Genomic DNA, 17899 nt, shown 5'->3' on the forward strand with positions numbered 1-17899 from the left:
TACATGAACGATGTTGAGCACCATTTTTTAAATATGTTTATTATTTATCCAGGTAAGAAAATCTATTTTTGAAGTGCTTTTTAAAAATTTTAATGCATTTTTTAGTTCTCTGCTCTTAGTGATTTGATAGAGTTCTTTATATATAATAGATAAGAGTCTTTGGTCAGATACATGTTTGCAAATATCTTCTATCCTGTGGCTTGCTGCTTCACGTTCTTAATGATGTCTTTTGATAAACAGAAGTTCTGAAGTTCAATTTATCAATCTTTCCTTTATGGATAGTGCTTTTTGAGTCATGCTTAAGAAATCTTTGCCAAACCCAAGGTCATGAAAATACTTTCTTATGTTAGCTTTTAGAAGCTTTATTGTTTTCCCTGACACAATTAGATCAAAATCCATTTGGAATTTATTTCAACTTAGTTTTAAGAGGGGTCAAGGTTGTTTTTCAACATGTATATTTATATATATTTGACTCAGCAACGTTTATTAAAAGTATCATCTTCTCCCCCTTGTGTTACAGTATCACCAGTGTCATAAATAAAGTGACCATATGTTTATGGGCAGGTTTTTGCATGCTCTTCAATTCCATTGGCCTATTTATTCCTGAGTCAACACCATACTTTCTTAATTACTGTGACTTTATTACACATCATGATATCTGCAGCATAAATATTCCAATTTTGTTCTTCTTTATGCTTGCTTACAATCATTTTAGTTCTGCAGTTCCTCTAATTTTTAGAAACATCTTGCCAATTTTCAAAGAGGCACATATATACAGGCAAACACACATCTACTGGGTTTTTAAAATTGAGACTGCATTGACTCTTTAGGTTAATTTGAATAAAACTGGTATGTTTACAATACTAAGTCTTAAAACCATCACCATTGTATATCCTTCCATTATTTTAAACTATTTGTAAATTTTCTAATGTTTTATACTTTTCTGTATAATAGTATTGCACGTATAAACAATTTTTTTTTGATGTGGACCATTTTTTTTAAGTCTTTATTGAATTTGTTACAATATTGCTTCTGTTTTATGTTTTGGTTTTTTGGCTGCAAGGCATGTGGGATCTTAGCTCCCCAACCAGGGATTGAACCTGCACCCCCTGCATTGGAAGGTAAAGTCTTAGCCACTGGACTGCCAGGGAAGTCCCAGTATTGCACATTTTAAAACATTTATCCCTGTGTATTTGATGTTTTTATAATTTTAAAAGTATTATATTGTTTAATTGATTGTTACTAATATATAGAAATACAACTGATTTTTGCATATTGACTTTATATCCATCAGCCTTACTAAATTCACTTATTAATTCTAATAGTTGTTTGAAGATTTTAGGATTCCTTCTTTGTTTTGCGTGTTCTCAAGATTTATACAGATTTATCTAGGTATGGATTTTTTTCATTACTTTTGCTTAATCTCTTTGATAGTTTTAAATATGCTTCCCATAAATCAGTGGTGTGCACACTCGTTAATTACAGATGCTCACATGGAAGCTTTCCCTTCCCCCTTCTCCTCCTAACTCAGCTTGTGAGCACCTCTGCCCTGGATAATTATCTGGGGTTCTTACACTCACCTGCAACATTTAATACCACTCCTACCTGCCTTTATAGTAAATACTGCATCCCTGTCACTAGCAACTTCATCGGCCTTGTGTGGGGATTCCTAATAAGATAACTTAGCGTTGATTCCATGGTAATACATATTTTAAATTAAAAAAATAAATTATTTGTATATATTTATAGAAATTAAAAAATAAAATCAATTTGCAGTATATAATGAAATAGATATTTTACAAAAAGTTTTCTAGGTCTTAGTGAATCCGGGCATTTAAACTCACTAAACTTCTGCTGCCTTATATTAAATTGGGGTGTTAATAACCTCTAATTCATAGTGTTATGAGAATTAAATGAGCAAAGTGTTCAATATTGTGAGCTCTTATGATTAGTTCTCAAAATTATGCCAGTAATTTGTTAACTAGGAAATATTAAAAGGAAGGCATCATTTCTCTTAGCCTAGGGTAATTGTCACAATAACAGACACAGATTTGTGAAGCTTTAATTAATAAATCTGAGTTACTCAGATGCCATTTGCCATTCAAAACCAATGGTTTCCTCAGTGCTGCTCAAGTCACCTAAATGCTTTCATGCCATTTCCAAATGAGCGCTGGTTTTGCACCAGGATAATTTGCTCAATAAATATTTACCAAGTGACAAAGTGGCATTATCTGATTATTTCCCATATCTTTTGGCTTTGTGACCAGCTTAGCTTCTACTCACAATGAATAGCAGGGAATAATAATATCCTTAACAATTTCTGATTCCGGACCACTTACACTATAGTTAGTGAATCAACAGGAAATAAGCTCAATTAGCTAACATATTCTTCCAATGTCAAATTAGTAGGTTAAGCCTTGAGCATTTCCAAAAATTTCCATCAGGAGTAGAAGAAACATGGGCAAATATTAAATAAATATAGACTGTGTCTGTTTACAAAATGCTTGTCATTCTGCTAGGCTGGAAGATGGGCCATCAAGGAGAGCAGCAATTATATAAGCCATAATACTGGGTATAAAATCACCACTGCGGGATTGGCACATTGCAGCTCTTCAGAAAACGAGAATTCCTGTTCTCTGCTCCCTAGGCTGTTACTGCTCTACATCGGCCAAAAACCTCTTCCCAGTGCTTCAGTCCCAGCATGCTACCTCAGCAACTCTGCCTTTCCAAGAAATTCTCCCAATCCCTGGCCTCCTTTCTCACTGCTTCTCCAGTTCCTAACTGATTTGGCACTTAGCATTTACTGCCTGGTATTGTATTAAATATTATAATATATATATTAAAACTTATATATATAATATATATTTAATATATATATTAAAACTCTTTCCACGTATTTCTTCCAAGGTGATCCTAAACTCCTCGAGAGAAAGATTGCCTTTATGCTGCTCTGGTTTCATCGTAGGCTGGATGACTCATTGCTTGAAGTCCCACATAATCAGTTCACATCTGTGCAAGGAAGTTGGTAGAAACCATCTTCTATAATAAGGTTCAAACCTCAAAGTGATATCTGGGACTAAGGTCATTAAGAAAACATGATAATCTCAATTAACATACACACACTACTATATATAAAATAGATAATCAACAAGGACCTACTGTATAGCACAGGGAGCTCTACTTAATATTCTGTAATAACCTATATGGGAAACGAATCTGAAAAAGAATGGATATATGTAGATGTATAACTGAATCAGTTAGCTGTACATCTGCAACTAACACAACATTGTAAATCACCTATACTTTAATATAGAACAAAAATTAAATTAAAAAAAAAGAGAACATGACAGAACAAGCTTTTGAGGGAATACGGTGGGGCAGAAAGTACTCATAAAACTCTGGCTTAAGAATATTTACTCAATTCAGGTAGACACCCACATCTCCATAAGAACAGCTTTATAATTCACAAGTTTCCATTTATGCATTTAATGACAGAAGTTAAGTAATCACCTGGGTTCCAAACTTGCCTCTTTACTTACTGGTTGTATGGCATTGAAAACGTTACTTTATTTCTGCAAGGTTTAGATTTGTCATCTGAAAAATGTGGGTAATAAAGGCATCAATCCTGTCAGTTAGGTTCAGAAAAGAGAAATGAAAGTAAATATTTCATCTGGGGGAATTTATTATAAAGAACTGTTTTCCCTGGTGTTGGAGTGCTGAATGATCAGGAGAGTCTAGATAGAGGTAACGTGAGTGTGATAGTTGCAGAGCTGGATGAACAAAGAGAAGTGGGGTTATCAGCACCGAGGAGCCCAGAGGAGAAGCAATGGGAGCCACGAGGAGTCGGGGCTCTGACTTTGGTTGCAGGGGTACCTCCAGCAGGTGCCGGGATCTCTGAGAAAGCTCAATGAGGCTGCTTCTGAGAAAGCTCAATGAGGCTGCTTCTGAAAGTGCCTGAAGAGGCTGAAGGATGAAGCCACTTGCAGCTGTCTGAAGTGGCCTGCCACTCAACATACACTGCACCCATCAGAACCCGGAAGTTCCTTCCCCCCTCCTCCTGCCTCCAGTCTCCCTCTGGCGCTCCCTATTGGGAGAAGTGACTGATGTCAGCTGGCAAAGAAGAACGAGATTTGCGGAGTCCAAACCACAGCGATACAAAGCAGAGTACAGACGCTGGGTTTGAAGCTCAGACGTAATAGCATAATAAATTCTCTATTTGTTAAATGGGATAATAATGGTGCAGAACCCATAGATTTGCCTGCAGAATTGCTTGAGGTATTGTACTGAAGCATTCAGCACAGAGAATGGAACATAACCGCGATTAATAAAGGTTAAATATTTATTATTATTGTATTGGTGTTTGTTGCTTTTGTTTTAACTAAGCTATCTATCAAACATCCTTAATTGACTATAGTAGTATTAATAAAATTTGATAACCCTCACCTGTTTGGAGCTACAAAATGGCATTTCAAATGTATACCTGTGATTCATGTAACTCACAAACACTAAAGGTAAATAGCATGTTAGGAAGCAAAGTGCCTGCCCTTTCAAAATCAACCATCAGATACATATACACATCACTACATATAAGATAGATAACCAACAAGGACCTACTGTATAGCACTGGGAACTATAGTCAATATTTGGTAATAAACTATAAGGGAACAAATCTGAAAAAGTATATATATAACTGAATCACTGTGCTGTACACCTGAAACTAACACAAAATTGTAAATCAACAGTACTTCTGTTAAAAACATATATATATATATATATATATATATATATATATATATATAAAATCAACTTCTTCATCTGTCAGAACATGGAATTCTTGACATCACAGACTTTCATTGCTAATCTACATGTATATATAACTGTTGGTCACTGATTTCCTAATTAGTGCTTTTAGACTCTTCCAATGGAAACCAATCTACCCTGTATTGGGTTTTAGGACAGAGGGAACATAACAGCAACCGTTTGGCAGACACTTGTTCCTTCTCTTGGTCTAAAGGAAGAATATTCCTTACCACCAATCAGCATGGTGCAGATGGAAAAGATCTTTTCTGCATCTGTATTAGCAGAGACATTCCCAAACCCAACGCTGGTGAGGCTGCTGAGTGTGAAGTACAGAGCGGCGATATAGGCACTTCGGATCGACGGCCCCCCCAAAGTATTGTTACCGTAGTATGGAGATTCCAGTCTCTTTCCCAGCTCAGGAAGCCAACCTGCAATGGAAAAAAAATGAGCCTTTAAGCCCCCAAAATAAAGTCTCGGTATTAGCACCTGGGCGTAATGATGAATGAACATTTAAGGATACACGAAGTTGCTCAGGAGAAAGAAGAAAGTTAAAAGGAAGTTCAAGTCAAGGAATTAGATTCCATGGCTCTAAAAGCAAAGGCATCACTTTCATGCAACTGTTTTATAACACACACAGCAGAGAAATATGCATTCAAGAGTGGATTGGTGGTCAAAGCTGAACAGGTTACTCTAATGCAAGAACTACCTGCAGTGACAGAACCTGGGATTTCTACTCTCGGTAACAGTGTTGTACATTTCACTAGCCGTTAAGCTTATTTCTCAATTGGAATTTTAAGAAACAAAGGGGTTGAGTAGGTATTTTTCAACCCTACATGATAGTAAACAGCAACAAACACAAGAATCTAGACTTCATATAGGCAAGATGGGCTTTATTTCTTTTCTTTTTTTTTTTTTGATGGGCTTTATTTCTAATCTGTACAACCTTTTCTTATTTTATTCACCTGACCTGATATCAGTTGCCTTATAGGTCTTAGCTCATGTTTTCCTCAGGAAGCCTTCTCTACAACCTCATTCTGGTGTTTGGGGGTGGTGGGGGAAAACTGCACAACTATGAGGTTCCTATAATGGAATTGGGTGCCCCCCTACAACTGTTTCACGATACTGGTGTATATATGTGTCAAAACTTATCTAATTAAATGCTTCAAATATGTGCATTTTATTTTATGTCAATTATACTATCATAAAGCTGTAATAAAGCTATGTTAATAAAGATGGGAAATAGCCAGTATAATATTAATAATAATACAATGAAAACACAACACAAAGACCACTTTAAAATCCTTTACTGGAAATACTTTCTCTTTAAAATTTTATATTTAAAAATTCTGTGTGTGTGTGTGTGTGTTATGAAACACTATGGCAATTCAGCTCAACCCATAAGGTCCATGAGACTTTTGTTAAGGGATGTTAGGCATTGACCACTCTTTCCTTATTAACACTTCATTTAATGGCTGCCCAAGAAGAGATGGAAAGTCATTACATTGTTTAAGTAGTAATAATGCTGTCATTATCAACTAAAGTTATAGATTATGCAACTGTGCTAGGTAATTAAAATGCAGATTTGAAACAACTGGGTTCCTTGAGATCAAACAGAAATGCTCAGTGGCAAGTACTCTGTCTCATTTATCTTGTCTCTAGAGAAGTATTTCTCAACCATTAGCTTGCCTCTGAAATATCTAGACAGCTTGTTAGAGACAGCCAGGTCCTATCCCTGGAGTTTCTGGTACAGCACATGGGAAGGTTGGGGAGAAGGGTTGAGAATTTCCCTTTGTAATAGGTTCCCACGTGATGCTGATGCTGCAGATCTAGGGGACCAAAGTCCCTCGACTTCGCAAAGTCACCTTCTAGAACAGTAGTTCTCAATGCTGACTACAGCTGGGAAAGCATTTTAAAAATACACTGTCCAAGTGCCACCTCCATGTACTGAATTGAAATTTCTGGTTCCGAGTTCAGGTACTGATATTTTTAAAAAGTTCCCCAGTAGAACCTGATGTGAAGATAGAACTTAGAACCATCATTCCAGAACTTAGCAAAGCCCCTAACAATAGTAGAGTTTAATAAATATTATTTCTAAAAGTGAAAGAATTAATGAACATATAAATTGTTCTTGCCCTCTGCAATAATATGACAACACAGATGCAATATAGCAACACATGAGCATTTATAAATTTGTATAGATCTCTGCACAAAGTATAATGAATGTATTTTTTGATGATAGAGAATAATAATAAAATGAAAATTACACATTATGAAAGCTGACACCATTAGTAAGCTATGACCATTTATTCTGTCTGGAAAGGCTTCGTGAAGGAATAAACTCCACATTCAAACACAGATTTAAATCTGGACTCTTCCATTAAATCTGGACTTTTCCTTCCATCTTTGGGAATGACTAACTTCTCTGAGCTTCATTTTCTCATTTGTAGAAATACGGACACTATCTAACTTGTACAGTTGCAGTGGGATTAAATGAGATGCCACATGAAGAAATGCCAACCCCTGTTAGTGGCAGATATTATATTAGTATATAATATCTCTTTTCTCTTTCTCATGTTACTTAAATTGGAACAGAGAAAGTACAAAATTCAGAAAATAAGAGGAAATATGAGATCAGGAGTGAGTCATAATGGAAAAGGAAGGTGGTGACTAAGTGTACTCAGTAGAACCCAAGGGTGCCATCTGATAGAACTGAGCATTTCTTAACTAATAGAAATGACAGGGAGGAAATCTAGGTGACAGTAGTTTAAAACTGGGGGAGTTATACACCTATTTGTGAACCTGAAGAAAGACATGCTCCTTTTCTCAGGACAAAGCACACATGGAGACACACACACAATTTTGTGTACATTTTCAGGTGGTTCATGGCCTTTTCCTACAGGCTGGGTCCAAGGGCCCAGATTAAAGAGTTCTGCTCTAGAATTTTAAGTGAAGGGAAGGAGGAAGTGATAAAGCATGATTTGGTAAAACCTGGTTTAATCCTGTATGGAAAAAGACTTAGACATAAAGACAGCTTATCCAAGGTTAATTAAAGAGATATCACAAAAGCAAAGCACATGTGCATTTAAAAAATATTACTGGTGTATTTGTATGCACTGTCGGGGGAGAGTCAAGACAAGTAAAATCAGGAAGCAGAGATGACATCTGAATAAATCATTGTACGCAGGATGCTGATTTCTGCAGAAGAGTGCTCTTACAGGCATTTGACCCAAGCCTTGTCAAGTACGGCCAACTACAAGATGTTGAATGGCTGGTGGGTTGGCTATTTCTCAAGTGCCTTCCAAGCAGTGCTCTGAAAGCGATGTCATGTTTCTGCTCAAAAATGAAGTGATTAGAGGGGCTTGCCCCTTTGTTCCATGTTGGTCATTCCCACTAATTCTGGGGAAGTCTGAGCAGCTGAAAAATGTCATTTTGCCCAGAGAGTAAATATTGCATGACTAATTTTTTTATTTGATGCACAGAGGAATGAGAAAAACACCACCACACACAGTAAAGCCACTGCTTCCTCTCAGCTGAATCAGCTATAAAATCAGGTCATGAATTAAAAAACTGGACCCATCTACTGATCTTGAATTTGCTTACAGAACCTCAAGTTTTCTCATTAGAAAAATAAAACCAAACAAACCCAGCCAAAACCTTTGATTAAATTCCTTAATTGTAACAAAGTAAAATGTTTAAAAATTCTCCAAACCAAATCAGTTTCATAGAATTTGATTTTCTTAATAAAATAGGATAAAATTTTGTGATAGGTCATAAGGATTATATTAGATTATACTCTCACTCAATTCCTGTTCATTTACATATGTGTGAAACTGTCTCAGAAGCGATTTAGGGAGCAAAACACAGACAAACAACAGACCTACTTTTGTTGATATATCTTTTCTGTCTAGCCAACTGTTCTGTCTATTTTCAGAAGCATCTTGTTTTTTAAGAAGGGTTGTTACTAAACTGTGTTGCAGCTATTGGAGCACAAGCAATAATGATGATAAAAAAAACTTGGTAACACGGAAAGGAGGTAACACCCACAAATCCGGGGATGGGCTCTGGGGGCTAAAAAAAAACTTTTTCACAGAACAGCTTGTCCGAAATGAGAGCACATGTTCCACTGTAACAAGACAGCATGTCACTGTACTGTACAGAGGAAGCAATTTAACCAATTTGGAAGCCAATCTTTTTTTAATCTAGAGAAACCCATCTCTAAAGGGATGTCCTAGAACAGTCTGTCTGCTTTTGCTTGATTTTTTTCCCCTAAATTTTGAAGGAAAAAGCATACACAAAATGAAGTAGAATCTAAATATACTGGATACACTGCCATCTGATAAAAACAAAAGATATCGTAAAATAATCCTGTCATCACCAAAATAGATTAGATGAATAAAACAGAGGAGATTTATGAAATAAATATCAATTTCAAAGATAGAATGACTCTTAATGACCACGCCCAGAAGAGCCTATAATTAAGCATGATAATTCAATCCATATACTTTTCATTGCAGACTTAACCAGTATTTTGCTTAATTACATACTTTTAACTCTAAACAGGAGTTTCTTTTTATTTTAATCTAGGTTTCATACAGTAATATACTTACTTTTATGGTGCACATGTTTACATTCACAGTTTGTACAGGTGTGACCTGCTTTATACAATAGATGTGTTCCTGAAAAGTTTAGTTTATATTAGTATTTGGTAAATTAACAGATATTTTAGCTTTAATGAAAGGAATAGAAGCATGTTATTTAAGGAAAGCCTATGGGAGGGTGTGGCCACGATGGCAGAATAGGAAGATCCTGAGATCACTTCCTTACATGGGCACACAAAAATGACAAATACTTACAGAGCAACTTTGATGCAAAAGTGTAGAAGACTAGAAGAAAAGATCTTCTTTAACTAAAGATGTAAAGAAGGAACCACAATGAGATGGGTAGGAGGGGTGGAGATGGGGTATAGTCAAGACCCATACCCACAGATGGGTAACCCACAAACGGGAGGATAATTACAATTTCAGAGGTTCTCCCCAAGGAGTGAAGGGTCAGAGTCCCACCTCAGGCTCCCCAGCCTGGGGATCCTGCACTGGGAAAATGAGCACCCAGAACACTTGGCTTTGAAGGACAGTGGGGCTTACTTTCAGGAAAGCCAGAGGGCTGTGGGAAATAGAGACTCCACTCTTAAAGGGCACGCACAAATTCTCACACATTCCAGGACCCAGTGCAGAAGTAGTCATTTGAAAGGAGTCTGGGTCAGACACACCTGCTGATCTTGGAGCTCACCCTGGGGTCAAAGATGTTGGAGGCAGACATTCTGGGGAACTTGTTCTACCACAAGGATGCTGTTGCTGGCAAAGTACCACTTTGGAATCCTCCCTCTAGCTTATTAGTGTTGGGACCCAGCCCCAACAACCAGCCTGTCAACACCAGTACTGGGACACCTCAGGCCAAGCAACTAGGCTGGCAGGGACACAGTCTCACCTACCAGCAGGTTGGCTGCCTTAAGACCCCTTGAGCCTGCAACCCCTCTGGGACCTGGCCCCACCCATCAGTAGCCAGCAACCTCCACAAAATGCAACCAACCAGACTGAGGGCCAGCCACACCTACCAGACCACCCACAGTAGTGAGCCTGCCAGAAGAAAAGGACTCACACAACCCATACAGGGGCACCCCAAGAGCATATAGCTCTGGTGACCAGAGGGGAATGTGCTGCTGGGATGCATAGGACATTTCCTGCCAAAGGCCACCTCCCCAAGTCCAGGAAAAGTAACCAACCTACCAAATACATAGAAATAAAACCAGCAAATTAGGCAAAATGAGACAAAAGAGGAATATGTTCCAAATGAAGGGACAAGATAAAACATCAGAAGAACTAAGTGAGACAAGGAGTCTACCTGATGAAGAGTTGAAGGTAATAATTATTAAGATGTTCAAAGAACGTGGGAGAAAATTGGATGAACAGAGTGAGAAGTTAGAAGTTTATAATAAAGAGTTAGAAAATATAAAGAAGAACCAAACAGATGAAGAATAACATAATTGAAAGAAAAAATACACTAGAAGGAATCAATAGTAGATTAAATGATACAAAGGAATGGATCAGAAAGCTGGAAGACAGAGTAGTGGAAATCACTGAAACAGAAGAGAAAAAAGAAAAAAAAAAGAATGAAAGAAAGTGGACAGTTTAAGAGACATCTGGGGCAACATCAAGAACACTAACATCTGCATTGTAGGGGTCCCAGAAGGAAAAGAGAGAGAGAAAAAGGCAGAAAACATACTTGAAGTCATAATAGCTGAAAACTACCCTAACCTGGGAAAGTAAATCCAGTTCCAGGAAGAATAGAGAGTCCCAAACAGGACCAACCCAAAGAGGACCACACCATAGCACACTGCAATTAAAATGGCAAAAATTAAAGATAAAGAGTGAATATTAAAAGAATTAATTAAAAGAAGCAACTGTTAAATACAAGGGAACTCCCATAATACAATCAGCTGATTTTTCAGCAGAAACTGCAGGCTAGAAAGTGTGGCATGCTATATTTAAAGTGATGAAAGGGAAAAATCCACAACCAAAAAAACTCTACCCCACAAGCTTTCATTCAGATTTGATGGCAAGATAAAGAGTTTTATGACAAACAAAAGCTAAAAGAGTTCAGCGCCACCAAACCAGCTTTGTAAGAAATATTAAAAGGACCTCTCTAAGAAAAAAAGAAAAGGCTACAGCTAGAAATATGAAAATTATGAGGAAAATCTCACTGGTAAAGGCAAATATAAAATAAAGGTAAAAAAATCAACCATGCATGAAGCTAGTAGGAAGGTTAAAAACAAAGGTACTAAAAGTCATCTATATCTAAAATAAGTAGCAAAGGATACACAAAACAAAAAGATACAAAATATGATGTCAAAAATTATATACATGGAGGTGGGGAGTAAATGTAGGTTGTCAAAATGCTTTTAAATTAAGAGATCACTATTATTAAAATAATCATGTATATACACAGGGTGTTACATATGAACTTTATGGTAACCACAAGCTAAAAGTCTATAATGGATACATTCACAAAAAAGAGAAAGTAATCCGAACATAACACAAGATGCAGTCAACAAATCACAAGGAAAGAGAGCAAAAGAAGAAACAAGGAACAAAAAAGAGCTACAAAAACAACTGCAAATAATTAAAAAAATGACAAGAACGTAAATATCAACAATTATTTTATATGTGAATGGACTAAATCTTCCAATCACAAGACATAGAGTGGCTGAATGGATACAAAACAAGACCCATGTATATGCTGTATACAAGAGACTCATTTCAGATTTAAAGACACACACAGACTGAAAGTGAGAGGATGGAAAAAGGTATTCCTTGCAAATGGAAATGAAAAGAAACCCAGGATAGCAATATTTATATCAGACACAATAGACTTTAAAACAAAGACTGTAGTAAGAGACAAAGAAGGACACTGCATAATGATCAAGGGCTCAATGCAAGAAGAAGATATAACAATTATAAACATATATGTATCCAACATCAGAGCACCTAAATACATAACGCAAATATTAACAGACTTAAAAGGAGAAATTGACAGTAATACACTAATAGTAGGGGACTTTAACACTCAACTTACATTGAAGGAGAGATTATCCAGAAAGAAAATCAATAAGAAAACATTGGCCTTAAATAACACATTAGACCAGATGCAATTAATATGTATATACAGAATATTCTATCCTAAATTAGCAGAATACACATTCCTTTCAAGTACACATAGACCATTCTCCAGGATAGAATACATGCTAGGCCACAAAACAAGTCTCTGTAAACTTAAGAAAATTGAAATCATATCAAGCACCTTTTCTAACCAAAACGTTATGAGACTAGAAATTAACTACAAGAAAAAAAAATGTAAAAGACATAAGCACGTGGAAGCTAAACAATAAGCTACTACACAATCAATGGATTACTGCAGATCAAATCAGAAAAAAAAACACACCCGGAGACAAATGAAAATGAAAACACAGCTATCCAAAATCTGTGGGATGCAGCAAAAGCAGTTCTAAGAGGGAAGTTTATAGTGATACAAGCTCACCTCAGGAAGCAAGAAAAATCTCAGATAAACAATCTAGCCTTACAATGAAAGGAACTAAAAAACAAACAACAGAACCCAAAGTTAGTGTTAATAGAAGGAAAGAAATCATAAAGATTAGAGCAGAAATGAATGAAACAGAGATGAAGAAAACAACAGAAAAGATCAATGAAAATAAGAGCTGGTCTTTGAAAAGATAAACAAAATTGATAAATCTTTAGCCAGACTTATCAAGAAAAAAAGAGAGGGTCAAATCAATAAAATCAGAAATGAAAAAGGAGAAGTTACAACTGACACCACAGAAATATAAAAGATCATAAGAGATTACTATGAACAATTATACACTAATAAAATGGACAACTTAGAAGAAATGGACAAATTCCTAGAAATGTACACTCTCCCAAGACTGAACCAGGAAGAAATAAAAAACATGAACAGGGGCTTCCCTGGTGGTGCAGTGGTTGGGGGTCCGCCTGCTGATGCAGGGGACACGGGTTCGTGCCCCAGTCTGGGAGGGTCCCACATGCCACGGAGCAGCTGCACCCGTGAGCCATGGCCGCTGAGCCTGTGCGTCTGGAGCCTGTGCTCCGCAACGGGAGAGACCACACAGTGAGAGGCCCTAGTACCGCAAAAAAAAAAAAAACCAACAAAAAAAGAACAACCTACCAGTAATGAATCAGTAATTTAAAAACTCCCAACAAACTAAATTCCAGATGTCTTTACAGGTGAATTCTGCCAAACATTTAGAGAAGAGTTTACATCTATCCTTCTCAAATGATTCCAAAAAACTTCAGAAGAAACACTTCTGAGCTCATTCTATAAGGCAAGCATTACACTCATAACAAATTCAGACAAAGATATCACAAAAAAAGAAAATTACTGGCCAATATCACTGATAACATAGATGCAAAATTCCTCAACAAAATATTAGCAAAAAGAATTCACCAATGTATCACAGGATCATACCCCACGATCAGCTGGGATTTACCCAGGGATGCAAGGATGGTTCAATATCTGCAAATCAACCAAAGTGATACATCACATTAACAAATTGAAGAATAAAAATCATATGATCATCTAAATAGATGCAGAAAAAGCTTTTGACAAAATTCAACAACGATTTATGATGAAAACACTCAACAGAGTGAGTTTAGAGGGAAAGTACCTCTACATAATTAAGGCCATATATGATATGTCCACAGCTAACCTCATACTCAGTGGTGAAAAATTGAAAGCTTTTCTTCTAAGATCAGGAACAAGACAAGATGCCCACTCTTGCCACTTTTATTCAACATAATATTGGAAGTCCTAGCCACAGCAATCAGACAAAAAAAAGAAATAAAAAGAATCCAAATTAGAAAGGAAGAAGTAAAACTCACTGCTTGCAGATGATATGATACTATATATAGAAAGCCCTTAAAGCCCAAAAAGCTATTAGAAATAATAAATGAATTCCGTAAAGTTGCAGGATACAAAATTAACATACAGAAATCTGTTGCATTTCTAAACATTAACAACAAGCTATCAGAAAGAGAAATTAATAAAGCAATACCATTTATAATTGAATCAAAAAGAATAAAATACCTAGGCATAAATCTAACTAAGGAGGTAAAAGACCTGTGTTCAGAAAACTATAAAACCCTGATTAAAGAAATTAAAGATGATTCAAACAGATGAAAGATATACCATGTTCATGGATTGGAAGAATTAATATTGTTAAAATGACTATATTACCCAAGACCATCTACAGATTGAATACAATACAATGGCATTTTTTACAGAACTAGAATAATTCTAAAATTTATATGGAAGCACAAAAGATCCCAAATAGCCAAAACAACTTAGAGGAAAAAAAAAAAGTGGGAGGTATCATGCTCCCTGATTTCAAACTATATGTCAAAGCTACAGTAATCAAAACAGTATGGTACTAGCACACAAATACACATATAGATCAATGGAACTAAATAGACAGCCCAGAAAATGAACCCACACTTATGTGGACATTTATTCTATTCCAAAGTGGGGCAAGAATATATAATGGGGAAAAAAGAATCTCTTCAATAAATAGTGTTGTGAAAACTGGATGGCTACATTCAAAAGAATCAAACTGGACTACTCTCTCACACCATGCACAAAAATAAATTCAAAATTGATTAAATATAAGACCTGAAACCACAAATCTCCTAGAAGAAAATATAGTCAGTAAGCTCTTTGACATCGGTCTTAGTAATATTTTTTTTTTTTTGGCTACATCTCTTCACGCAAGGGAAACAAAACCAAAAATAAACAAATGGGACTACATCAAACTAAAAAGTTTTTTCACAGTGAAGGAAACTATCAACAAAATGGAAAGGCCATTTACTGAATGGGAGAAGATATTTGTAAGTGATATTTTCAAGAAGAGGTTAATATCCAAAATATACAAAGAACAAATATAACTCAACATCAAAAAAAAGATCAGATTAAAAAATGGGCAGAGGATATGAACAGCTCCAAAGAAGACATACAGATGGCCAACAGGCATAGGAAAAGATGCTAAACATCACTAATCATCAGGGAAATGCGAATCAAAACTACAATGAGGCATCACCTCACATCTGTCAGAATGTCTATCATCAAAAAGAAAAGAAACAAGAAGTGTTGGTGAGGATGTGGAGAAAAGGGAAACCTCATGCACTTTTGGTGGGAATATAAATGGAAAATAGCATGGAGGTTCCTCAAAAAATTAAAAACAGAACTACTAAATGTTTCAGCAATTCCACTCCTGGGTTTTTATCCAAAGAAAACAAAAACTCTAAAACTATATATGCACCTCTGTTTATTGCAGCATTATTTACAATAGCCAAGATATGGAGGCATCTTAAGTGCCCATTAATAGGTGAGGGGATAAAGAATATGTGGCACATGCACACACACACAATGGAATGTTAGCCATAAAAAATGAAATCTTGCCACATATGACAACATGAATGGACTAGAGTATATTATACTAAGTGAAATAAGTCAGTCAGAGAAAAACAAATATTATATGATTTCACTTACATATGGAATCTAAAAATCAAAACAAATTAACAAACATAACAGAAACAGAGTTCTATATGGAGAGAACAGGTGGTTGCCAGAGGGAAGCAGGGTGGGGGGAAGAAAGAAATATATGAGGGAGATTAAGAGGTACAAACTTCCCATTGCAAAATAAATGTCACAGGTATGAAATGTACAGTGTGGGGAATATAGTCAATAACTGTGTAACACCTTTGTAGGGTGACATACCATAACTAGACTTATTATAGAGGTCATTTTGAAATGCATAGAAATATTGAATAACTATTTTGTGTAACAGGAACTAATATAGGTCAATTATATTTCAAAAACAAACAAACAAACAAACTCACAGGAAAAGAGATCAGATTGTGGTTACCAGGGGTGGAGGGTGGTGGGTGGAATTGGATAAAGGCAGTCAAAAGGCACAAACTTCCAGTTATAAGACAAATAAGTACTAGGGATTTAATGTACAACATGATTAATATGATTGACACTGCTGTATGTTATATATGAAAATTGTTAAGAGAGTAAATACTAGTGTTCTCATCACAAGGAAAATTATTTTTTCTATTTCTTTAATTTCATATCTATTTGAGATGATGAATGTTCATTCATTAAAGTTACTGTGATAATCATTTCACGATACATGAAAGTCAAATCATCATGCTATATACCCTAAACTTGTACAGTGCTGTATGTTAATTACATCTCAATAAAACTGGAAGAAAAAAGGAAAGCCTATAGTGAATCTCTTTAGTGTTATAAAACACTTCAGTAATATGAAAAAGCATCCAGTAGAACATGAGCTTATGAAATCAGATTTATATGTGTGTGTAAAGATGAGTTTATATGGATAGAGAAAAGAGAGAAAGGATTAGCACATGTATCATAACATCTATAATTCAAAATGGTGTTTTACTTAATTTGGTATGAATGAACCCTGTTGTAATGGGGTTTAGCTAGAAACTAGAATGGAGCCCATGTTAGGGGTTTCCTTTTATAAGCTGACACAGAGTTAATACTTTATTGAGTGCTTCTATCTCATTTATATGCACTAACCCTATAGAATAGGTACAATTATCATCCATCATTTGATTCATTATTTCATTAATCATTACAACAACTTAGAAATTATTATCCCCATTTTTAAAGATGAGAAAACTAAGGCTCAGAGAGATTAAATGCATGTTCAAGATGGCAGAGTCAGGATTTTAATCCAGATCTGTGTGCTTTGACAGCCCAGATTCTATGTCCGCTGTGCCATAATGCTTCACATGCTATATGTACAGACCCAACGGCACTGGTGTTGCAGCATGGTGAATGCCTTTACAAGCAAGGTGCCATTTATATTATGTTATATATATATATATATATATATATATATACATGGTGGAGAAAGAAGCCGTCTTAGCTAAGCCTCTCTGGAAGCGGAGAAGCCTTTAAGTGTAAGTAATCTAAGTGTTGGGTCCAGTACTATAAATATCCTTAGGAGATAATAAGGAAGGAACACAGAAAAAGGAAGCAGCCATTGAAGCAAGCTTAATCCAGAAAGCTACCACTACCGGCAACTGGCACTTAATCCTATTGGAAGACGCTGGGACCAGTGTAGAACAAACCCTTGTTAGAGCAGGGGAAGATCTGCACCATCTCTCAGCCGTCGTTGATTGGGGACTGCTCATAGGGAGCATTAATTCCCCACAGTGCCATGCCCGCTATCAGAGGAGCCTTCCACAGCTTGGGACAATGCCTCAGGCAAATCGATCAGACCCTAAGGATGAGACTCAGACAGATTTAGGGGACATGGTGGAGTACCAACAACATTCGCAACAGCAGCCAACCTCAACTCAAGGCCAAGTATAATATTGGACTAGGCATTTTCTTTCATATAACATCATTTTCTCCCAACTCTCAAGATAACTCTGCTTTTTTTTTTTTTTAAACTGATGGAGACCCAACAGAGAATTTGAGC

The 17899-nt window shown here is 36.2% G+C and overlaps 1 protein-coding gene across 1 annotated transcript in view; it reads right to left on the minus strand.

Moving 5' to 3' along the window:
* The window catches only part of KCNH8 (potassium voltage-gated channel subfamily H member 8), a gene marked incomplete at its 3' end in the record, with an annotated part of 385548 nt that overhangs the window by 79651 nt on the left and 287998 nt on the right, over nucleotides 1-17899 (minus strand). Inside the window, exon 8 of the mRNA XM_079921784.1 lies at nucleotides 5031-5228. Coding sequence (XP_079777910.1) covers nucleotides 5031-5228 — 198 coding nt within the window. The remainder of the gene's footprint in view (nucleotides 1-5030; nucleotides 5229-17899) is intronic.

Source organism: Stenella coeruleoalba, assembly GCF_951394435.1.
Source record: "Stenella coeruleoalba genome assembly, chromosome: 5".
Taxonomy (NCBI): domain Eukaryota; kingdom Metazoa; phylum Chordata; class Mammalia; order Artiodactyla; family Delphinidae; genus Stenella; species Stenella coeruleoalba.